This window comes from Ambystoma mexicanum, chromosome 11 (assembly GCF_040938575.1).
Source record: "Ambystoma mexicanum isolate Mex_15411 chromosome 11, UKY_AmexF1_1, whole genome shotgun sequence".
Lineage (NCBI taxonomy): Eukaryota > Metazoa > Chordata > Amphibia > Caudata > Ambystomatidae > Ambystoma > Ambystoma mexicanum.
Window position 1 is genome coordinate 998,107,363 of NC_090934.1, and position 25,514 is coordinate 998,132,876.

Below are 25,514 nucleotides of genomic sequence, written 5' to 3' on the forward strand. Positions count from 1 at the left end.
TTCGGAGCACAGAACCGCACACTGGCTGTATCCAAGAACTTAATACCCAAAGTGACCGCTGCACCACAACCCCATGGCTTCCTCTAACAGAACCAAGACAGGAAGCCAGAAGGCCCTGCAATTTCAGGAACTCCTTCAGTGGTCCCCGAATGAAGCAGCGTGCAGGGCATGAGTAAACCTATCTGTTTTGGGACACCCATGTCTCCATAGGGTTTTATGGATGTAAACTCCTAGCCATATCTCTCCCTTGCCTAGTCTTAAACAGTGGTGTTCTGGCCTGGTGTCCTCCGATGGCCTTCCCTAAGGTGGTTGGATTGGGAGGGGGTCTGTTAAAAGACTTTCCTCTTGTTTTTACTAAACTTTGGAACACTTGCAACTACTGGTTGTCTCAAGCCAACACTTGTTCAATCTTCTTATAGAGACTCTTAGCCTCTTCAAAATACTTTATTTGGGACCTGACACTAATGGCACTAGGAACCTTTTTTTTCAGCGAGAAAAAGCTAATGTTTTGTATGGCGTTTGCTAACTTTTCTATTCTCGACCTATGAATTCTCAAAGTATTGATTACTTACCTGGTTTTATTTCTTTATTCACTTGATTTGCTACACTTGCAGTAACTTGAAGTAATTCTAACTGTACTTAAAAGTAAAGTTAGTGCTCATAGAATAGCACACCAATTTGAATGTATATATATTAGTAGTGAATGTTTTAGTCGGAGCCTCCAGGATATTGCAGCATGAAATGAAAGCTTTTGCGGCACAAAATTGTTCTTGTTGCAGCATTTCTGTGGCAAATTTTGTAATGACTTGACTGTGCAGATAGACACATAGCAGGAAAGAGGCAGTGTTTGAAGCTACAAGAAAGCCAGGTTGTCATTATGTGTACCTTTTGGATGAATTTAATAGGAAGAGTCCCCCTGGCTTGACAGAACAGTATTTGTTTTGCTCTACATTTTCGGATTTGTGCACATGTCTATTTAATATTATTAACTTTATTGATCATTATCAGTGGTAATGGTGAAAATATTCCCCTTTAATGTCCTCAAATCCCCAAACAACGACAAACGTCTCCCACCAACACCCCTCACACTCACCAATTCCTCATCAGAACTTACACCCCCAAATCTCTCATGTGCATACTCACATGCTCTATCACATTGCCAAGTCACAACTCGCACTCCCCCCCAATCTCTGCCAAACTCCAAACCACACTCCCAACTCACACCTTACGGTCCCCAATTCTTCTTCTTGCAGTCCTTCATTCTTTCTTGCTACATCTGCATCTTACATCCTTTGTCCTATTCTATCACACACTTCCCTCATTCTTTCTTCCAATCTGCAGCTCTTTGCCCTTTTCCAGCCAACCGCTCTCTGCTTTCTGGCCATCCGCTTTCCCCTCTGGCCCACCGCTTTCCCCTCTGGCCTACCACTTTCCCCTCTGCTTTCTCGCCTGCCATTCCCCATCTGGTCCATCACTCCCCTTCCCTCTCCTTTTCCCCCCACATATTTAGACCATTTTTTTTATTTTGTAACAATTTAGATAACAATAGACCAGAGGATATGCTGTTTTTAGATAACCCATTTTGTAAATGAACAGCTCACCTTGTTCTCAAAGGTGACATACACATTTCCACGGGGCTGAGCTGTAGCGCAAATGATGGAACTGGCCAGCCGCCTTGAATATATTGGTGTCGGAAGCGCTCTCCCGACAATGTTCTATAGGCTCCCAGCTTATTTCACCATGACGGGCCCTTGATGGGGCCTATCAATGTAAAATGCAATCCAAAAAAATATTTCTATCCTGTTTGAGTAACAGAAATGCAAGTTAGTGATTTATGCCTCTGCTTTCACATTTCTTTTTTAAAATACCTTGTGGTTTTTAACTGGTAAACGCTCCCCAAACCCTAAGTAAATAACTGTATTTTTATACATTCTACCTAACTTGTATTATTAAAAGTCCTCTCAGTGTGCTTAACTGAATCCTTTACCACTCTCATGCCCCCTTCTAAGTCTAAGCCTTGCTATTCAGTCACACTATCCAGAAAGTATGACTACACATGTTTGTCCCCGTTTATCAGAATAAGTTTGCCTCTCAGAATCCGTCATTGTCACGCAGGATAAGAGAGTTCAGCTGCCAGAGTGGGGTTTTTCTTCCACCAAGACCGTTGTCTGCAAATACCAACCGGGGCATGGTCTTAGGGTAGAGTATTAACTATATTACAGCAAGTTACTGTGTTTGTTACCGCACTGTCTATGAGAAACAAGCCTATTCTCAAGTATTTCTTAACATTTCAACATATAAAAAATACGATGCTGATACATTTTGGAATGTGAAGTCAATGCAGTCTAATGCATGCTTATGGTCTATGGGCGTATGAAGTGGTTTAACATCCATAGTGCCCAACACGATACATTTGTGAGGTTATCAAGTACATGCATAGTGTCTCTTGTGTACAAATTTAATTTGTACACTTCAGGTCTCAAAATGTTGTATATGAATTTAGACATATTCTCAGTTATCCATTCATTCCCGCTCACGATGGGTCTTACTTCTGGGAGCATCTCACATTCCTTGTGTATTTTTGGTAGGGAATATATTGTTGGTATTCTAGGTTTATTGGTGCATAGAAAAGCTCTTTCATCATCCAACATCTGGTTGTCATGCCATTTGATAATCCGATCATACGACAAGATAATTGTATTGATGCTTTCTACAAAGCGGTCATCAAGGACATAGAAAGCAAGCTGGACAATGAGCACCTCAACAGAAATAAGAAGCAATAAAAACCTCAATCACAAAGAACTGAGAGCTCTCCACAACATAGCATCCTACCAGGAAATCCTAATTAAAGAGGCTGACAAGGAAGGGAATATTGTTGTGCTCAATAAAAGGAATTTCATCAGTGTGTGAGTCAGAGTGTACTGGGTGGGGTTCTGCCACCGGCATTTGATTCATTTGTTCCTGTTACTGTCGCTGCTTTTTGCGAACTTGCAAATACGTGATTAAGTGGATTTGGTTCTCCATTCCTTTGGCCTGGAATCGCTCTACTACTCTCCTGCTAAGGTGCGAATGCTGAGCACAATCTCCGCCTACAAAACCTCACAAGAGGCGTATCAGCGCGTACTTTGGGTGTGTGAGTCAGAGTGTCTTGTGGTGCGGGTCGCGAGCCGCAGGGCATCAACCTTTTTTCATCAACCCCAGGTAAGCGCTTGCTTGTTTTGTATTTTTACTCCATTACTGTCATATTATGACTTGTAAAGCCACACTCTGCTGCACTGTCATTAAAAATCCACAAATCCCAATGAGGAATACTGTCAAGATCAGTGTGAGGAAGAACAGACCTGATGTGGTTAAGAACACGCACCCCTCACAGCCCGTGATTACAGATTGTTTTGCGCCTAATTCGACCCCAAAACCTTGTCATTCGTCAACATCAGCAAGAGACTCTTCTGATCAATCCCTGTCGAATGCAATCGATAATGACAAATCTCTGCTGAAGTTGGTGGTAAAATTAAAACGTGCCTCTTTGGGCGGTGAACAAGTATTGCCCAAACTTAATTGTGAGGACGATGTAATCTATATCGATTTGTCAAACTGGTGCGACCTGACAGCTTTTACTCTTTCGCAGGATCATCGGACAGCTATGACTCCAGCTGCGTAAGTGATGTGCTTATGTCTAATGAAGCAGATAGTTTGAACACAATTCAACTTACAAACTGCATCAACAAAATTGCCTCAAAAATTGAAGTACAGACTGCCTTTTTAGAGATCATTGCTCTAGTATTGGAAATAAGTCTCTGCTCTGGCTTTGAAACAGACATTACTACCCGCACTACATAAACCAACCCTCAAATTGTCCAAAATGGATAGTGAGTACAAAAACCCTCCCAGAATAGGAACAGATGGCCATGTGAACAAACCTATTTCACACTCAATGCGCACGTCCACAAAAGCCACATCTGCGGCATGGGATTTTGAGGAAATTCATATCCCACCCCCCACTGAATAAAAAAATGCCCTGACACTCGAACACAAAGATCAGCCACAGGACTTATTGCCACATTGTTTGAGCCAAAAGGTTAATGTCAGAGTTGTCAGACCGAAGCAAACAAACTTTCATTTGCTTATTACGGACCGCTCTTGTAAACGCCCTTTCATTGAAAATAATATGCCGGACGGAACTATCCGGCAGGCTTTTCTACTCGGTACAACTAAGCTTGCTGGCAAAAGGTCGTCCGAAGATTCATCACATAGTGCCGGGCCACAAACTAAGAGAACAGATGAAAAGAAACTTATTATAGAGGCACAGAATCAGTACTATTCGAATACGGCCTCAACAAACACTAGTTGCAGGCCAATTGTACAGCAATCCGAAGTAAAATTGCAAGCAATGCAACTGACTGGCCACACAACCACTGAGTTACCGATCATTGCCCCATGTGCTCTTAAATATCTGGGAAAGACGATTATCCTTAAGGAGATTAATCCCACCACCACTAGTCCGTTTTTGAACAGGTCTCGTCTTCTGGCTGTCTTCCAGCAATTGCCATATTTCAACGTAATACAATCATCTGACATCTTAATTAAACTGCCGAAATGGAACCGCTGCACAAAGTGGGCATTGGTTGAATTTGGATCTCCTTTGATGTTTGCTCTTTTGAAAACCCATGCAGAATCATTCAACCTTCTGGGCCTATTTCTGATAGTATGCAGAAAGATAAAAAAAGCCCAGTATTAAAGAGAATTGTGAGAATGATATATATTCTAACAGCTATCTTGACTCCCAAACTCCAGTGAGAGAGGCACTTGGAGCCCTTCAAGCCCCAGAGAGAGCTTGCCTTACTTGGAAAACTGGAGACCGGAATGCCCGTCAAATGGAGCAAATTGACCAACTCCAACTCTAAAGCAACATCCTTAGATTTCATGGAACACTCTGGGTTTTCCCTCTCTCTTGGCACATCCAGAGTGCAAAGATCTAACAGAGGCGATGGACGTCTTGTTTTGAAAGAAACTTGGTGCACCAAACTGAATGCCATTGATGGTTTCCACATTCTTTCAAAAGCAGCGATTCTTTCAATAAAGGGAAGGGCCAGTGGTGGCTTGGAAATTGGGGCCAAATCGAGTCTAAATTTGACCCTTTTTCCATATTTCCCCAACTCACTATATGTGCTGATGGGTATTTTACACTCATCTACTATCTAATCTGAAAGAACTTTAATCATTCACCTCTATCAACCCCCCCCCCCCAGGGGGAACCTCGGCAAAAATGATTCAAGAAATCTTAAAGTTCTATTTGCAAGTGGTTTGAAATGTCCCTCGCTAGACATGTTGTGATTGCTGGGGCTTTTAATAAAAGAGACGTGTATCTAGCTACCAAAACACAATCACTCGCCTCTAGCTCCTGGCGCAAACGAATGGTCCATTTTGACTTAGCTTTTCTCAACTTCTTTTGTATCGATTCACAATTGAGTAATTACACTTGGTCAAATGGGATTGTTAGATCACACATTGATTATGTTTTGACAAGCTCTGATCTAAAGACCGATTTAAGTTAACACATAATAGGATGAGTGACCATGCAGTTCTTGGCTGGTCTATGGATGCCATAGGCCAGTCTAGGCACTTTTAGAAAGCTGGATCTTTTTTCTAACATTCAATGTAATCGCCTACATTGGTCAGCCAAGAACATTCAATTTACAAATGAACATTTATCTCGTGATCAGGCAGGCATGGTAGAAGCCTTGAGCATGTCTGACTGGGACTTGGGTAAAATGGTCCCCACCAAAACAGTCTTTGCCAATAAAGAACCCGGATAAGAACTACCAATAACATTCTTAAAAATAATGCTCACTTTGACTCTATTATAGATGGAAAGAAGATCTATCTTCGACGGGATAGAGCCGCTATTAGAACCAACCCTGGGTTGAATCACCAGACAAAACAAAAAATGTGAACATATCTCACTGCAAAATATAGAAATTGGCTCACGCAACATAAGTCCTCTATTCATAGTTCTAATTGGCTAAAACTATCGAACTCAATCCGATATCTCAGACGGTATGTTTTAAGAATATACAGGAGTTATATTGTATCCCTGATAACTTAGAACTTGATGCCCTGGATGTCCAGCATGTTGAAACATTGAAAAAAAAATATGACGCAGTACTTTTTCAATCTAGATTTTCAAGAGGTAAACCTTCTTAGATTAATACGTAATGCTAAAGCTTCTCGGGCACCTGGTTCGGACGGGGTGCCCAATATAGTCTTTAAAGACCAGCCAGAACTATGGGCAAAAGTATTGAGAGTATTATTCATACATATAGAGCAGACTGCCACCATTCCGGAAAGTTGGAAAAAATCTGTATTGGTCCCAATATTTAAAAAAGGCAGTAGTCTGGAGCCATCAAATTACCGCTCAGTGGTGATGATGGACTCGAGTCAAAAGATATTTGCCAATATTATCCTGGAAAAATTCACCATCTGACTTGAAGACAGTAAACTCCTTAGTGTTTTCCAAACAGGTTTTAGAAAATATTTCAGTACTATTGCAAATATTAGTACACTCCAATTCCTCATTGCAGACTGTGACTCTAAGAATGGCTCTGACCAATTCTGCTGCTATGTAGACTTTACCGAGCCCTTTGATTTTGTCTCCAGACCTAAACTCTGGGCAAAGTTGAAGAAATGGTGAAAGGGGACCTTGACGTCTATGGAAACAAGGTGAGTCGCCACACACGATAGATACGTCAGACACGAGGTTGTATTCCCAAAGCTAGGGTTTATTACAAAGCAAAAGTCTCAGTTGGCCTACTCGATCTCACGCCCCGCGACGTGTATCTCTAGACCTCGAGGGACGCAAGAGAGTGAATTACGTACATCAGTTACATATATACAAAATGCATATCAAACAATCAGCTATGACATGTTTAACACCCCCCTTTTATTGGGTTTCTTTGAACTTGGTGTGATGATGGACATCTCCGACAACTATGACCCCTTCAAACATCTATTCTAGTAACAATTTGCAATTTGTGAGTGCGAAGGCATCTTTCAGTTGTTGAATAGAACACAGCGCTTCTGTTCTTGGAAGCGAGCTACATACGGGGGGGGGGAAGAGTTGCATTCCAGACCTTGCTATCTATTAGGTGCTATTCGTGTTCTGGGAGCTGACACGCTCTAGCGGGCTCAGCAAAGGGGGGCCGTAAGAAGAGCATAATTCAAGCATTTAGCTGTATTATTCTAACATATTCTACCATATAACGAGACTGGCTGGCAGCTGCGAAATGATTAAATGCCCTGCAGCTCTGCTTCAAGGCTACATTCGGGAGGGAGCCGGGCATTCTTCCTGGCGCTGCCTACGTTTGTGTTTCAACAAACTCTTGTTATCCTCTGGGCCCTGCGGCCTTGTCCTTTTTACGTACAGACAACAATGTTTTACAGTCGAGCAGTGTGAGCGGAAAATAAACTGCGAAGCAATAGGAACAGAAAGCAATGAGCAATGGTTGGAAAACAAAATGGCGATTCTTGTTACATCAAAATGGCCGTTCATTGGCAAACTCGAAAACCTATATTCTGTCATATCGTGCATGAGACGGTTGGCCCACGGCCAACAAAATACGTTTGCGGTCACAAAGTAGAGGTATCCATTTTTCTAGACTGACAAACCCTCCTTTGGCCGTATGCCAAACGTCTCATCTATTTATTGAAACCTCTTCTAGTGATGATGAGTCTGAAGTACTTATGTCTGAATTTTGCATACTATCGTAAACATGATTGTCTTCATCAATCTCTATTGCCATCAACTCTTTTACTGCTCTCATCTCATTTGGGTCTGGGTCAATTCGACCATGAGGTTGTTTTTTCTTTGTCATCATATGCATACATCCTTCCGTACATCCCTCAGTTACCTCAGTGCAAACTATGGGTAGACAATGTATACAACAACAGCACGTTAGGAATATTCCAAACACCACTACTAATATTGAGATGAACTTCCATCCCCAAGAACGTAGTATTCCCCAAAACCAAGATCCTATTTCCCAGCTCCCTTCTCCAGTAGGGAGTTCGAAGCTTAGGACGTGCATTTTCTTTATTGCTTCAAAGATCGTGGGGGAATAGTCATCGACATAAACGCAACAATCTGATCCCACTATTTTGCAAATTCCCCCACGATCAACTAGATCACATCGCGAGCCATTCTATTTTGCAGCGTCATTAACCTGATTCCTCTTTCTTCCAACGCCATGTTAAATAGTATATCTGTTGTTGTGTTTATTGTATTTTTTAGGATTCTGGACAGTTGCCTTATATTATAGGAGTTCACTATCTGCCCTAAGAATGGAATGAATTAATGATTTTGCTACATCAGTTGCTATTAAAACACCCTTGTCAGTCCTTTTGACTCTAGTTCTGGATAATCTGGCCATGGCTGCTGTTTCTAAGAGGAATACTCCTGGGAACAGTAGACCTAGGTAACATGTACCTCCCCAGTTTCTGGGCAACCAAGGATATGCTTTCTCTCCACATATAAAATAAACTGGATCACCTACATATACTGGTTCTATTTCCCATTTTAATACCACTGTATTCATGCAACCAGTATATGTTCCGACTGAAAAAGAGCCTCGAAGAGCCACGAAACGTCATTACAGATGTTTTTTCTGACGGGGACAATCTATCTCGTCTATTTTGTCGTGTTATCTTTCGTGTATTTTTCCCCGTGTGCTCTGGGGCTATTACTTGTGCTTTATGGAAAATGGAACAACCCAAAGGCTTCATTATTATCTCCTCAAACTCATTCATGTTGGTTCTGTCTAATTGACCCGTATTACTCTCATTCCATTTCCCATAGAACATTGCACCTAAAGATGCACTACATGCAGAACTTAATGGTAGTGGCTGCACATACCACCCTATTCCTTTCCCAGCATGCTGTGGTAAATGGGCACATACCCAGCAATTTGTTTTCTTCAGAATTGCATGTGTCATGTTCATGATCAATAGCAAAATATTATTCCCAAAACCTTCCCTGTGTCTTTCTTCCATTGGGGGCAGGGTATAAATGATCACCTGAACCAGGCTTTCAGTAGTGGATATATTAATTATTGGTAAAAACATTTCTAATGGGTGTATTGTTTCCACCCACCATAATATTAGGGCTGTCGATATTGGTGCTACCACGCTCATAAAGCACATTATTATTGTCAGTACCAGCATACAATTTGTTTTACCATGCGTTTTTCTTAAGCTTACAGTCTTTATAATTGACTCATTCTCAGCGGTGGTGGTGCAGGAGGAGGCTGGAACCGGTCCCGGCATGTTTCTCGTCGTCTTTCTTTCTTATCACAGTTTGTTGTGGATATCTCTCTTCGTCGCGCTTGCTCTGATGTCAATAAGTTCAACGGAATTGTCACAGTTCAGTTCTGCCTCTCCTTTTTAGTCTGGATTTGTTTATTCGTTTTTAGGCAAGATCACTTGTCCTTTCTTATACTGCTCAGAGGACCTTTGATCAGTTATCTTATTGCCTTAGTGTCGTCTGCGCCCAGCTTGTCCGCTCTGGTTCCTGACACATGTACTTTTATGATCGCACCGAGGAGCCGCGAGTCTTGAATTGTCCGACTTGCATAATTCTCACGCTTCTCTCCTCTACACCTCCTAGTTCCTTCTCCGTCCATGAGCTGAACCAGCGGTTGACATAAACACCAAAAAGAACTGTGGATCACTTTGTCGTTCGCAAGTTGCATCGCGTTGCTCCTGGCATCGTGTGATCCGTGAACAGTGCCGGTGTACTTCCAGATTCAGGCTCAAAGTCAGCCTGTGGCGCTACTGCAGGTGCTGGTGTGCGCCGCGCCAATGATGCAGATCCGTTCTTTGGCGTACTGGCAAGTGCTGGTGGGCGCCAAAGGGGTACACGATTTGTTTCTGCTGGTATTTGCAAGGCAGATTTCGTGTCGGCCAGCAGTGATGTCGATTCTGCTGGGCAACGTTGGGGCACTCTTTGCCCTTCCCCCTCTTTGGCAATCGTCTCGGGCTTTGTTTCGAGTTTCACTTCGTTTTGGCAGATTAGGTGGCTGCTTACTGGCAACAGTTTCTTTCGTTTCTGGGACCGCTGTCTCTTTCCGGTCATCAGTGTCCGGCAAGTCTTTCAGTGCAGTTGGAATCTTCTTGGCATAGGTGGCATGGATCCACGACTTCCTTCCATCCACCCGTATTGCCGTCTGCGTCGCCAAGAGTACTTGATAGGGCCCGCACCACCTGGGTGCTAATGATGACTTTCTTTCAAAAAATGTTAGCAGCACCGAGTCGCCTGGCTCCAGCGCGTGCCCTGGACCGGTGTATCTCACTGGTAACTCCTCCTGCACCTGCTGATGAATCAAACGCAATTTCTGCATTAAAAGGCCACAATAAGTACTAAGCACAGGATGTTCTACCTCACTGTCGTTTTGGCTGTGGTGCGCACCATACATTTGCCGGCCTCCTCATCACGATCTCGTATGGGGAGAGCCCAGTTTTAGCCTGTACAGACGTACACATGCATAATAGTACTATTGGTAATGCATCTACCCAACTCAACTTGCTTCCCGCACAAATCTTGCTAATCTTTGATTTAAGAATCCTGTTGTGCCTCTCCACAAGACCGGCAGAACTCGCATGCCTTGAACTATGGAATCTCTTATCAATCTGAAGACCAGCACATATCTGTAATACCACTGCACCCACAAAATGTGGTCCATTATCAGATCATAGGACACTGGGTAAGCCAAATCTGGAAAAGTACTCCTTTAACATTACTTTTGCTGTGCTCATTGCTGTGCAGTCCTTCAAGGGATATGCCTCCACCCACTTACTGAATGCACAGATCACCACCAAGACGTATTTTAAGTTTTGGCACCTCTCTATCTCTATGAAATCAAAATGGATCACCTCAAATGGCATAGAGGGCGGGCCAAAACTGCCTGTTTGAGTCACTGTTCCCTTCCCTACATTGTGTTGCAAACACGTGATACAGTTTTGCACCAACCTCTCTGCATTCTTTTTTATGTTTACATTCTGCCAAACTGTAGAAAGGTGCTGTATTATCTTCTTCGCACAGATGTGCGTAGGGCTGTGGGCCATTGTGACCATTGCAGTCACGTACGAATTTGGCAACACCCAGTTTCTAGTTCCCTTGTCCACCCAACAACCCTCCAGATCCAACTCAGCAGATCCCTCTGCCCACCCCTGTATTCCATCGGCCGTAGCTTCGGTCTGCATTTCTTTGACAGTGGCAACTCCATTCTCTATCATACAGGGTACTTCCTCTGTCTGAACCGTCATCATTTTGGTATTCAATTCAGTGGCAGTTTGTTTCGCAATTCTGTCTGCAAACTCGTTTCCCTCTCCTACTTTGCATGTTACTTTATGTGCCGCGCATTTCACTATTGCTAGGCGCTTTGGAAACGTGAGTGCAGACAGCAATCGTACAATCAAAGGGCCATGTTGAATTCTGGCGCCATGTGATGTCAAAAACCCTCTCTCAGCCCAGAGTCGACCAAAGTTATGAACCACTCCAAAAGCATACTGACTATCAGTATATATATTCACATTCAAATTTTCAGAAATCTCGCATGCTCTGGTTAATGCTACTATTTCTGCGGCTTGTGCTGAATTATAGGGAGTTCTTTTGCTTTCTACAACGCTCTCTAGGGTAGTGATAGCATATGCGGCAGTTGTCGTGCCATCTGGTAATTTAAAACATGAGCCGTCACAAAATAACTCCATCTGGCCCTTTCTGTGGGATATCACTTAAATCAACTCTCCCCTTGGTTTCTTCCTCAGTGACCATTAAACAATGGTGGGGGGGTGATTCATTCTTCCCAATTTCATTTATGGTTGGTGGCATTAATTCTGCAGGATTCAAAGCGCTACACCTCATAATTTGGATATGGGGCGCGAACAAGATAATCTCATATCTTGTCAATCTAGCAGAGGTGAGGTGTTGCGTCTGTGTCCTATTTAATAGAACGTCTATGGCATGTGGCACCATCAAAATTAAAGTGTGCCCCAATACCATCCCTTCCGTTTGTTTCACTGACGCAGTAGCCGCCGCGACAGATCGCAAACATCGTGGTAGTGCGCGCGCGCGCTACAGGGTCCAGCGCAGAAGATAAATAGCCACACAGCCTATTTCTTCCACCTTGTTTCTGTGTCAAAACCGCCAATGCACATCCTTCACTTTCACACACAAACAGTCTAAAAATGTTCACATAGTTCGGCGTACCCAAAACTGGAGCCGAGCATAATGCAGTTTTCAATCCATCAAATGCTTTCTGACATTCCTCATCCCACTGCAAAGGCATAACCGCATCCTTTCTAGTTAAATTCATCAACGGCTTCACAATTAATGCAAAATTACCAATCCATTGTCGGCAATATGAAGCCATGCCTATTATGGCTCCGACTACTTTTTGTGTCTTTGGAATAGGCATACAAGAAATACTTTCTATGCGTTCTGGCGTTAGTCTTCTCCCTCCTTTCGAAAGTAGGTAGCCCAAATAGGCCACCTCCTTTCGAATATATTGAAATTTCTTCAAACTAGCTTTATGGCCATGTGCCGCTAGGTGTGACAGTAGTAATACAGTGATTTCTTTACAAATCTCCTCTGTCTGCAGCTAGCAATAGATCGTCAATGTATTGCAAGAGTACACAAACCATGATTAATTCCAGCATGTCTAGCTGCTCTTTTTTAATGCTCTACTGTAAATACTTGGACTTTCCGTGCAACCTTGCGGAATCCGCTTAAATGTAAATGATCGTCCTCCGAATGTGAATGCGAACAAATATCTGCTGTCCTTGTCCACTGGAATACGGAAGAACGCGTTTTTCAAATCTACTACACTAAAATATTCTGCTGAAACAGGTATCATTGTCAATATTGTAGTGACATCTGGCACTAGAGGAAATTGTGGATCTACTACCTTATGCAATGCGCGCAAATCAATTATAAAACGATATGGTACCTCATTGCCTCCTTTTTTATAAACCGGAAGAATCGGGCTGTTGCATGTACTGCCTGTAATTTCCTCAATTACCCCTAATTTCACCAAATCTGTAACAATACTCTTCAATCCTTTCTCACCTTCCGCCGAAATTCTGTATTGGGGTATTCGCGGTAGGGTAACACCTTCTTTCAAGATGATCTTTACTGGCTCTATCTTTAAACATCCTACATCATTGTCATGCATTGCCCATATACAGGTTGGTACTTTACTTAGTTCCCCTGGTAGCGCTTCAGACATGAATTCTGACACAGGGGCATCGTGTGGCCAAATCGTTAGAAACACTCCGTCCGCCGTGCAATGTATAACGGAACCTAGTTTTTTCAACAAATTTAATCCCAACAAATTCTCCCCACAATTTTCTGTTAAAAGGAAAGGACAATGTTCAGTAAATGGTCCTATTGTAACTGGGACTGGTTGGGACACTGGGTTTATGACTGGTGTACCTGCGAACCCTACGGAAACATTATTTTGCCCTGACAGTGGTATATCCGGAACCAATTGGTGGTCTATTGAACACTTCTGTGCTCCTGTATCTACAAGAAAGCGGTGCTCCTCATTCCCGACTCTCATTTCTACGTAGGGTCCTCTCTGATTCACAGGAATAGACACTGGTTCCGACCCCTGTCCTGGGCTGTCCTATTGGGGAAATAACACATCGTCCGATGTGTAATCATTACTATTACTGTAATACGTGTTTGGCTGTGTATCGAAAACGTTCCCACTTTTCCCTCTATTTCCCCCACTCTGGTTTCCATATTGTTGATTTTGCTGTCCCTGACTCTGGTTTGGGGCATTTTGGTTTTGGCCTTGGTTTTGATTACCTCCTTTATTGTGATGCTGCTGCATACTATTCCTATTTGGTCCATTCGCTCCTGGGTGTCCTCTATGCTGTCTCCTCTGACCAGACCCATTTCTATTCTGTAGATGCGGACATTGCGCTCGCCAATGTCCTTCCTCCTTACAATACGCACACTGATTCGGTCCCACTGTGCCCCCATGCATATTCAAATTACTCCTTCCTTGTGCGTTCCCTCGCCCTCCATTATGTCCTGTTACTTGCTGCAATAGTACCTGTGTTCTCAATAGGCATTCTTTCAAGTCTTCCCCCACCTGTTTTAGCATAATAATTCGTTCACCATCTCCTTCTGCCCCGGTGATGGTAACTGCTGCCGTTTATTATGCGACCCCTTTTTCCCCTTCCCAGGTCTCCCGATATCCCTACTCCTGTACACAGGTGTAGTAAACATTTTGACAGGTGTAGTAAACATTTCGACATAATCATTATCTAATTCATCTCTAAGCTCAAAAAGTCTATATACATGTTCTCTCACTTCTTCATCCCTCTCCCTACAGCGTGCTAATGCATTCAAATCGAACAATCGCTGCGGTGGTAATTTCCCAATTAACTGTTTCCATTTCTCCACCAAATATTCACCCATGCATTCCAACACTACCTGCCTCTCGTTGCTTCTACGGAAGTCATATATAGAAGCCAATGTTGTCGTCCCATCTTTCCCGTCTATATACATCTCTGCCTGTTGCTGCAATTTTACCTTCCTTTCTTTGCTGTTTGCGCTGCGAGTTACCCTCGTGCATCCCTGTTGGTCAGTCCCGCCTCTTGCCCCTGTGGTTTCAACTTAAACCCCGGGAGGAACGGACGGTACCGAATCTGAGGCGGGAGGTGCGGATGGGACAATGGAAACAGGGAGTGTCTGTTGTGGGCCTGGTTGGCTAATAGGAAGTGTTACATGCGTGGTCTGAGCCTTTGGCTGCGGGAGGGCTTGAGCTACCGGAGGGGGAGCTTGGGCTACGGGCGGGGTCTGGGCAATAGTTACTGACGGGTCTGGTCTTACTTCTGATCTTGGGCCTTGTTTTGTATGGGTCAATATATTTTCTATTAATTCATCTGCAATGTGTAATTCCCGTTGTGGATATATTTTTTCTATATTCAACTGGTCTCGCCTACCTGCCCTTCTTAGACTCTCAGTCCACTCCTCCTCTTCTTTCTCGTCCGCTACTTTACCTTTCGATTTATGCCTGCGCGCATGCTTGGCTCTGCTTTTAAATCAGAGCATTGCTTCCTTTCTCCAGTCTTTAATAAATAAATAATAACTGATGGTCTTGTTGCTTTCTGGTTTTCCTATGCCAAGTCTCACAGAATATTATCGCACCCACTCCATACTTAACATACATCTCATACGCCGGCGTTCCCCCAGGTGGTACAATTTGGCAATCTTCCAAAGATTGTCTACCACAGCGGAAAAACCCTGCTAAGGTGGACAATACCCCAGGCATGTTTCAACCTTCCCCCTGGTTAATCAACCTTACCTAGGACGTTTGATTTTGCAAAGTCAACTCTCAACCAATATCAGGATTACTTTGAATCGGGGAATGACTCACCTGATAAATCAAGTCGTCTGTATACTGATGCACCAAAGGACGTCGTGTCTGCGTTTCTTGGCTTCTGCCTCGTTTCGGGACCCTCGCCTCCTTGTTCTCTAGCCAGGCACGTCGATCAGGGATCAGATGGGTGCAGATCTGCAAAGGAGTCTCATCACGTTTACAGGGCACCCCGAACACCTCTTGATCCCGGCTCGATCGTCCCGTCCTCGCCGTTCTCTGCCTTACTCAATTACAACGTTATGCGATGGAACAAGTGGGGGAGGGTCCCTATTCGGACGCCATCTTGAAAGGGGCCCCTAGGGGACCCTGACGTCTATGGAAACAAGGCGAGTCACCACACACGATAGATACGCCAGACACAAGGTTGTATACCCAAAGCTAGGGTTTATTGCAAAGCAAAAGTCTCAGTTGGCCAACTCGGTCTCACATCCCGCAACGTGTATCACTGGACCTCAAGGGACGCAAGAAAGTGAATTACGTACATCAGTTACATATATACAAAATGCATATCAAACAATCAGCTATGACATGTTTAACACCCCCCTTTTATTGGGTTTCTTTGAACTTGGTGTGATGATGGACATCTCCGACAACTATGACACCTTCAAACATCTATTCTAGTAACAATTTGCAATTTGTGAGTGCGAAGGCATCATTCAGTTGTTGAATAGAACACAGAGCTTCTGTTCTTGGAAGCGAGCTACATACGGGGGGTGAGGGGGGAGAGTTGCATTCCGGACCTTGCTATCTATTAGGTGCTATTCGTGTCCTGGGAGCTGACACGCTCTAGTGGGCTCAGCAAAGGGGGGCCGTAAGAAGAGCATAATTCAAGCCTTTAGCTGTATTATTCTAACATATTCTACCATATAACGAGACTGGCTGGCAGCTGCGAAATGATTAAATGCCCTGCAGCTCCGCTTCAAGGCTACATTCGGGAAGGAGCCAGGCATTCTTCCTGGTGCTGCCTACGTTTGTGTTTCAACGAACTCTTGTTATCCTCTCGGCCCTGCGGCCTTGTTCTTTTTACGTACAGACAACAATGTTTTACAGTCGAGCAGTGTAAGCGGAAAATACTCTGCAAAGCAATAGGAACAGAAAGCAATGAGCAATGGTTAAAAAACAAAATGGCGATTCTTGTTACATCAAAATGGCCGTTCATTGGCAAACTCGAAAACCTATATTCTGTCATATCGTGCATGAGACGGTTGGCCCACGGCCACCAAAAAACGTTTGCGGTCACAAAGTAGAGGTATCCATTTTTCTAGACTGACGATGGGGAATAGATCCTATGTTGCTATAGTACATCCAGCGGCTATATCCCAACACCTCTATTTCCATATGGCGCAGTAGCGAAGACTACCACTCTGCATACTATCCAACAAATCTGGGCCTGAAGCAGGGATGTGTGTTGGGCCCTATATTGTTTAACGCTTATACTGCTGATATAGAGCACAACTTGCATTAAGTCCGAAATTTCCCACCGAATATTAAAGGCACAAAGATTGTCAGCTTGTCGTTTGCAGACGCTATAATACTATTCGATCAGACACCAATTGGTCTGCAGCGCTCAATCTCTGCGCTAGCGATATACGCTAAAGAAAACTACATGACTATTAACAAATTAAAGATATAGATGCTGTGCTTTGGTGGGGACCCTTAAGGCCACCAATGTGTTTAAATGAAGTCTTGATAAAACCACGCTGGAAAACACACAGGAGTTTCTGTATTTATGTTTTTCCGGTAAAAGTTTGTCTCTCCTTTTACTATGAGACTCTTATGAAGGAGAAAATCTGGAAAAAATGGCTGGTCATGATTAATTATATAGAGCACCGAGGGAGTAATAATATTGAGGGTTTCATTGATATATAAAACTAGCATTATCCCTTCAATAATGTACACACTGGAAGTCCTCTGTGGAGTGCAAGTGTGTTGGCTAAGGAAGCTTGAGGCAAAATTGCTGCGCTCTGTAATAAATCTCCCCAAGGCCGGTCCAGTTGAGGCACTAAGACTTGAATAGGCCTTCCATCAATTAACTCATGTGGCGTACTTGAAGAGTATTACTTTGCGCTAAACTGCGGAAGTATGATCGCAGCGCTAATCCACTGTTAGAGCTTTTGGGAGGAAAATCGGACGTGGAGCGGAACAATTAATTCAAAGAGGATTTAAACACTTTTACTATTGACCATCTAGTACGTTTGGGAATTGAACCTGACCTCTTTGATACAAGTCCTAACTATGAAAGGCGAATCAAGTCTAAAACTCAACAATGGGATGTCACCCTGAATAAATAAATTGCACAAGTATAAAGGGTATAGGCAATACTCTCACCAGGGGTTTTCTGGAAATAAACCGAGTAGTTGCCTAACTAAAATGTGCAATGTTGAATTGAAGCGCTTCATTATGTATCTCTGATTGAATATCCTCCCTACTAAAGAATACATTAACTCTTGGCTTTCTTCTAGAACTCATTTATTTATTCACATGACATCCTTTGTAGACTTTGTCAAACAGATATTGAAACAAGCCGTCGTATTCTTACTGCTTATCCAGCTTTGTACGAATAGAGAGGACATGTCTGTTGTATTCAAAATATATGCGACGACCAATTCTGGTCAACTCTATTTGGGGCTCAATCTGTAGGGAATATTGCTGCTGCTTTTGCTTTATGGAACCTAGCTTTAAAGAAAAGTGAGCTATTGGTATAACATCAACTTTATTTTAATAATGTGGTGATTGTGTAAAATTAAGTACTGCTAATGAGATGTATTTTAATGTTTGATTTTGTTTTTTAATTTTCTTTTTTATTTTTGATAATATTGTACACATTATCTAAATAGTTGTATTTTTATAAAGAAATGTGCTTAAAGATTTGTAATGAAACTAAATGTCAATTTTAAAAAGTGGCATTATAAACAGATGTTGAGTGACGATGAAAGAGCTTTTCTATGCACCAATAAACCTAGAATACCAACAATATATTTCCTACAGAAAATACACAAGAAATATGAAACGCTCCCGGAAGTAAGAACTCACGTGAGCGGGAATTAATGGATCGGTGAGAATATGTCTAAATGCATAGACACTATATTGAGACCTGAAGTCTACAAATTAGATTTGTACACAAGAGACCCTATGCTTTTACTTGATAACCTCATAAATGATTCGTGGAAGGATAACTACATGTTGGGCACTATGGATGTTAAAGCACGTCCATCCATCATAAACTTGCATTAGACTGCATTGACTTCACATTCCAAAATGTATCAGCATTGTACTTTTTATATGTTGAAATGTTAAAAGAACTATTAGGCTTTGTACTAAAAAGTAATGGTCTAACAAAACCTATGATGTAACTTCGAACCCTAAATAAACTTGAACTATTACCATAACTCGTTTACTTGCTTCCTAGCACAAGTACTGTACTAACTGGTTACCACTTCTATTTCTCACCCCTAGACTGACTAAACGTGACTATCACTTGCGGCATCTAACAACTCGGCCAAACTCTTTAAAACCTGCAAGGAGCTGGCTAATCCTGCTGCAGTCTCTACCTCTCCTGTCCTCTCCCAGGCCCTCTGGCCGGCCCTGGCTTCTCATTTCATCTCTAAAATGCAGGACATCCTCTCCTATCGCTCTTCCTCTCTCCCCCGTCCATCTACTTCCTGCTCTTCCTCTGGCCCTTCTTCCGCCACCCCACCTCCCTCATTCTCTGCCTTTCACCTGTTCTCCCCGACGAGGTTTCTAGACAAGTCTGATTTATGAAAGTCTTGTCAAAACAGGTTCACCCCTGTTCCTCCAAAACCATAAAAGACCACATTGACACCCTGGCTCCTGCTCTGGCTGACTTCTGCAACCACTCCTTTGCCACTGGAGTCTTCCCCCCCCCCCCCCTGAAGCACTCCCTTGTGCACCCTCTTCTTAAGAAACCCTCTGACGACCCTTCCTGCCTTGCTAACGCCCAATCCCCATCACTCCCTTCGTAGGCATACTCCTGGAAAAGCTGGTCATCTCCCAGCTTAATCGTCACACTGAATCTGTTGATTGTCTCCATGACCATCATTCTGGCTTCAGAGCTGCCAGAAGCACGGAAACTGGTCTCCTGAACATCCGTGAAGACCTACTCGCCAACCTCGATTCCAACACCTCTTGTGTCCTCCTCTTACTTGATTTCTCTTCTGCCTTTGACATGGTCAACCATGCCATCCTGGTCAACCGTCTCTGTGATAACTTGGGTATCACCGATCAGGCCATGGCTTGACTGATCTCTTTCCTCTCCGACCGACTCTCTCAAGGTCAACTTGGGTCCTTCCTCTCCTCTATCTCTACCTGTGGTGTTCCCCAGGGGTCTAACCTCTCCCCCTGGCTGTTTAACAAATACCTTGCACTTGTTGCCCACTGCATTGCTGCTCTCTGCCCCAACTTTCAGTCTAACGCGGATGACACTCAACTCATTTTCAGGCTCACTTCTGCCACCTATTCTCCTTCTCTCATTTCCGACTGTCTGTCTGGCATCCAGGAGTGGTGTGCTGCCAATGATATCTGCCTTAATGCCAGGAATGCCGGAAAGACCGAGATTCTCCTCATCGGCACTCCTGCTCCCTCTTTTCCTGTCACTCTTTTGGCGCTCTTCCTGCTTCCACCTGTGAGGCTCAAAACCTTGGGGTCATCTTCAACACCACACTCTCCTTCTCTCCTCACATCTCTGATGTCTCTAAGAAGTCACACTACCAGATGCACCTCCTCAGAGGGATTCTTCCTTTCCTCTCCTTCCCCCAGAAAGTCACTGTATCCAGCGGTCTGGTTCTCTCTAGGCTGGACTACTACTACAGCCTCTTTCTAAATCTTCCTGCCTCTGCTCTCTGTCCTCTGCAACTCATCCAAAACAAGACTGCAAGACTGGTCCTTGGCCTCAAACCCAGGGATAGTATCCATCCAGGACTGAAATCTCTGCACTGGCTCTCGGTGGCGGCAGGGATTAAGTTCAAAACCCTCTGTATTGTCCACAAGGCCTTGTGGGGCCTGGGACCTCAATACCTTCAATTCTCTTTTCCAAAATATCTTCCGTCTCAAGCTCTTCGCTCATCTGCCTCCAACTCCTTCTCGGCCAGTCGCTTCTCCAAGCAGCATGTTGGTGTAGATCTTTGTTCGGCTGGGGCATCTCTCTGGAACAGCCTCTATGAAACTTGAGGAGAACCATCTCCCGCTCCGGAAGCACCTCAAGACCTTCCTCTTTGCTTCTGCGTTCTCCTTCTCTCCCCTGCTGATCTCCTGGCTGAATCTGCACTGGTTACCTAGCTACCCTCTGATCTCAGGCCCAGTTCCCCGCCAGTTGCACACCTGCACTGCTCTTCTGGCAATCCCTGCACTCGGACTGTTTCTGTATTCCTACCGCCCCTACTAGCACTTGACACCTGATGTCTGCACTTACTCTTGCACTTGCCACCAGCTGGCAGCACTATTCATTGTCTTATTTATTTTACTGTTATCCTATGTACTGCACTGCCCCCTCTCTTTTCCCCCCACACTTTTCCCTCCCCCCCGCTCCGTGCACTTGCACAATCTCAATGTCACCTGACCTATTAGGATCGTTGTCTCTGTCTTCCCTCTGTCCCCCTCCCTTGCCTCGTCGCGCTTTGAAACACTTGTGTATAGGTTCTTTATAAATGCCATATCATATCAGCCACAGTTATTCCATTGCAGTAAGGATTAAATCAGAATCACAATTTATCTCAATATGATGCAGAGTGGCGCACACGCAAAATATTCACTTTACCCCCATAACTATTCTCAAGTTGGTTTGATGTTGGGCAGATAAGTGGTCTAGCTTGCTTTGTCGGATTGAATAATGTCCATGTGTCTGAAGGTCTAAGTAGACGTTTAAAACCTGCAAGACCTCACCTATTTTTATCATTGCATTACCCAGTTTATGATCTGTTGCCAGTGATCTAATGATCACGGGCACAGAAGACTAAACGGAAGCCTGCAGAGCTACAAGGCCCAGGCGCGCCCCGCCGCACACAAGTACATGCATTAGCTGACTGATCCGACCCCAGACCGCCCCGGAAGTGGGTAAACTGCTGAGAAAGGGCGTTTGTATGTTAGTGTAAATGTGTGTGTGGGGGTAGGGAATGAAAGTGGAGTTCGGGGGTGAAACCCCTGGAGTACAAATAAATCCTGCCAATGCAAACCCCCCAAAATGGCCATGTTCCCACCCGTTGAAGCCCACAACAAATCGGCCTAATAAATGAGGCCTTGTAAGTATGCAGAGTTCAATGGGTGGAGTTTGGACATAGAACCGATTACCCAGAAACAATCTGGGTCCTTCTGTTATTAATATTGGCTTAACCTTGTACTATCTGTGTATAAGCATGCTAAACCAGCTGGTACGTGTGGTGTGGTCAGTATGGAATTCCATGCCTACACATCTGCGCTCCTATGCTCCGCCTGAGTCATGCGAGTTGCCGACAGCATAGCAGTCTCCACCCTGCCCTTTAAAGTACATTTGAATTGTTTTCCTTGTAATTGGGCTGTTTTGCCCATTTAGATTCCACGTCCATATCCTACAGGTGTTAATTCCTTAAGTTAGACCTCATCACACTGTTAACTCTTAAGTGGGGGGTTGAGTCTGAGGTGAAAGTGGGTGGAAAAGATAGAGGTAGTAGCTTCTAATCATTGCCAAAGTCGGGGGTTCTAATCTGTCCTCGATCTAGATACAGCGAGCACACCCCAGGTCTTATAATATGAATGACTTGCCCTGAGATTTCTCTACATTTTCAATAGCAAAAACCAGCCAGTCCTACCTTATGGAAAGGTGCGAAAATAATCTTAGTGCACAACTCCATTATTTCAACTGCAGAGAGAAGCTGGCTTGCTGTAAGAATTGGCATCTCGACCATAGGCACAATCTATCAAATTGCCCCATAATGTAATCTAGAATATCGTTAATATCTTAGTTCTCATTGTTTTATAGACTAAGCAGCTAAGCACATTAGCTATGTCCACCATGCTTTCATGGGCTAGATCTTATAATGTCCATTGGCTGCAGCCGCTGGTCTGAGTTCCCAGAGTGGTAAAATAGGAATTAATAGTGGGCTGGAATTACTGTTAGCGTTCCCAAGAGGAAAGAATGAGGGTTGGGAAGGACGGGAGGCTGCAATGTCTTCAATCTGGGGTCCATGCCCCTGTTGGATTGCACCACCCACCAATAGGACTTGTTGAGATTATCGGAATAAAACATGAGGGCATATTGTTAGGATGCACTGCAGTTTGCCTGGGTACAGATTGCAGTTGTAGGTTGCCTTTTTAAATTCTACTTTATATTTCATGACCCAACATACTTTATTGGGGTGTAGTATCCTTTCCTGTGTGGCATGCCTTCACAAGCTTTACATCATAGACTATTATTGACTGAATCTATGTGTGCCTGGAACGTATTGTTCACTTGTGATTAACACCTATGATACAGTATCCCATCTGTAAGGGGGCTCTCTAACTACAGGGATCGAAATTGGGATTTGTTGACCAGGAGCAAAAAGCAGCTCCCGAGTATCAGGCATAACCAGTTAGGCAGGAGCTACCACTTGAGAACCAGGAGCTAGTATGTAGTGTGCAGTCAATGTAAGTTTGTGCCCGATGTAGCTCTACTTTCTGTCTATTTTATACTATCCAATATGCTCCAACTGTCCCTTAGGTGTGGTCTTTATTCACCTTTATGTACATTTCCAAACATACACAGTTAATATCGCATAGCTAGTTTTGTATGGTGCCCCAGGAGTCAAAAATGGCTCTTGGTAACTCTTGGTTTCGAGATTACAAAGCTCCCCTTGGCTATAATCGGGAGCGAAGTAGCTCCCAGCTCCTGGTAATTTTGAACCCTGAACTACTATTGGTTTTGAAACGACCCTGCTCTTATTTGAAACCAATTGCTTTCATTCCTGGATTGAGAGCACAGAGGGCCTTGACATTTTAGGATATTTGAAAAAAAGCTTATATCGGGACAATGTTTGCATGTCTTTCACTTTCTCATCTGAAAAGGCCATCTTTCATAAACACATCTCGGATACTTAATCACCAAATCAATGGCCTGTCCATCAGTGCACAACAAAACAATGTTATTATTATATACTTTGCTCAAAGAAATTAACTTCACATATTTACCATTTCCCAGTAATAAGCGGGTCTCGGAAATGGGGCTAGTATGTGCAAATCTTCAATAAAACGAAGTACATCCAATTAAAATACCGAAGATGTATGGGTACTGATATAGAATTGTTTCATATATCTAAAGGTGACTTAAACCCTCGATAGAATCACTACACGGCACAGATGCAAAAAGCTCAATGGAAAAAAAATACAACTGATTGAGCCCCAGATGTCTTGCAAAGGTGATGTGGTGGGGAGCATGTGAGGGCTTGGTATGCTTAGCGTCAGTATGTTAAGCTAAAGCACACACATTGTCCCATTTATAAAGTGTTTGTTCCCCCACATTGGGCATGGGTGAGACTGCATATAAAAAATATGTGGTGTTCTGAATGTCTTATCTACTGCTAATGTCCAATCACAGGTTACAGTAATTGTTTACTTGAGTACCCAGTTCACAAAATAATGGTTTGACCAATACTCAATATTCCATTTTACAAATAACACTGAAACAGAACCGTGGGGTTTGGGTATGTGGACGTACAGTGATTTGCATTCTGTTCGAAGTTATTCAAGACAGTGTGGTTTGCCATATTACTACACATTCATGATTTGTTTTAATGCAACACATTCATATAGAGTGTATATCAACTCAAGTATAGTGTTTCATAAAGGCAAAAGGACGCCCTGCGTTTATTCCATCTCCCTTTTGTGATTATTTTCAATTACAATGTTACCTCAAAGATATAGTTTGGGGCTCCGGACAACAACAATGAGCTTCCAGGCAGTAGTTTTTGTGACGACCACCCCCCCCCCCCAATGTAACAGCTCACAACTTAGTCCCTGACCATTTTGGTCCATTTGATCTCAGACATCAAGGCGCACTGGTGGTGCTGAACCTTGTGAGCCCAAAGAAAATGTGTGGTGAATACGTTGAATCTTAATGCTGATTGAACAGAGAAAGCTAGTTCTCCATTAAATATGTATTTTTTGTTGATAGTGAATCACCTGAAGCGGCTGCAAAAAAGACTGTTCTGTCACGTTGCCAGCAGCCCAAGCCTGCCACAACCACTCACTCACCCAGTGTACGTTTACAAGGTAAGGCGTGGGGCCAAAACATTTGATAGGGAAGTACTGTGCATGGGTACAATTTTCCTTTATTCCAACTTATATATGAACACATACCGTAACTCTTTCCGTTTTGGGGTTGGCAGTCCAAATATATCACAAGCTGGAGGTAGTGGGCCATGTGTGCCATGAACTAAGAAATGCCCCTCTGCAGGAATCTGCCACTCCCTAGATATATTCTCATTGTCCTGAGATTTTAGTGGCTATTCTTGGCTACTGGCCCCAACAATAAGGCATACGTTCTCTTCAGAACTATGTAAATAGTCTTGCCACATTTTCTGCAGTTGGGAGCAAAGAAAGAGATGTACATTTATTCCCTAAAGATGAGCAGACTGCAGTAGTTTTACAATGATTCTTTAAAGTGTGTTGTTTATTTGTGGAAACGCTGTGTACTTGGTTTTGCGCCATAAGCTGTAATGGAGGAGGAGACATGGTCAGTGATAAATCCCATAGTGTAAAGCGTTGGTTTCAGAAGACACAGGAAGTGAATAGATGCTTTGAGAAGGAAGGTGGCAGCGAGAACTCAGACACTGAGTGATGTACGATGGGAGGAAGGGACCACTGATGAAGCCATGCTGGAAAGGGGAACATGCAACCCATTGTGCTTTGTGGCCTCTTGGGGAGGCTAAGGTTTTCATCCCTGGTGATCCAGGGCCACCTCCTCCACCTTGATGCTGGCCTTGGAGGTAGTATACAGTGATCCCCCACGGCTGTATCCCATATAGTTGCAATTAACCTTGCTTGTGGTCCACAAGTATAGGTTGTAGTAGGTATTTTGAATATCCAGGCTCATTTCATTTAAGA

General features: G+C 43.6%; 1 protein-coding gene across 3 annotated transcripts in view; it reads left to right on the forward strand.

Annotated features, from left to right (window-relative positions):
• Positions 1–25,514, forward strand: part of BLM (BLM RecQ like helicase) — an 865,782-nt gene that overhangs the window by 109,004 nt on the left and 731,264 nt on the right. For all 3 annotated transcript variants that reach the window (XM_069624186.1, XM_069624184.1, XM_069624185.1), the window contains exon 5: positions 24,583–24,680. In XM_069624186.1, coding sequence (XP_069480287.1) covers positions 24,583–24,680 — 98 coding nt within the window. The remainder of the gene's footprint in view (positions 1–24,582; positions 24,681–25,514) is intronic.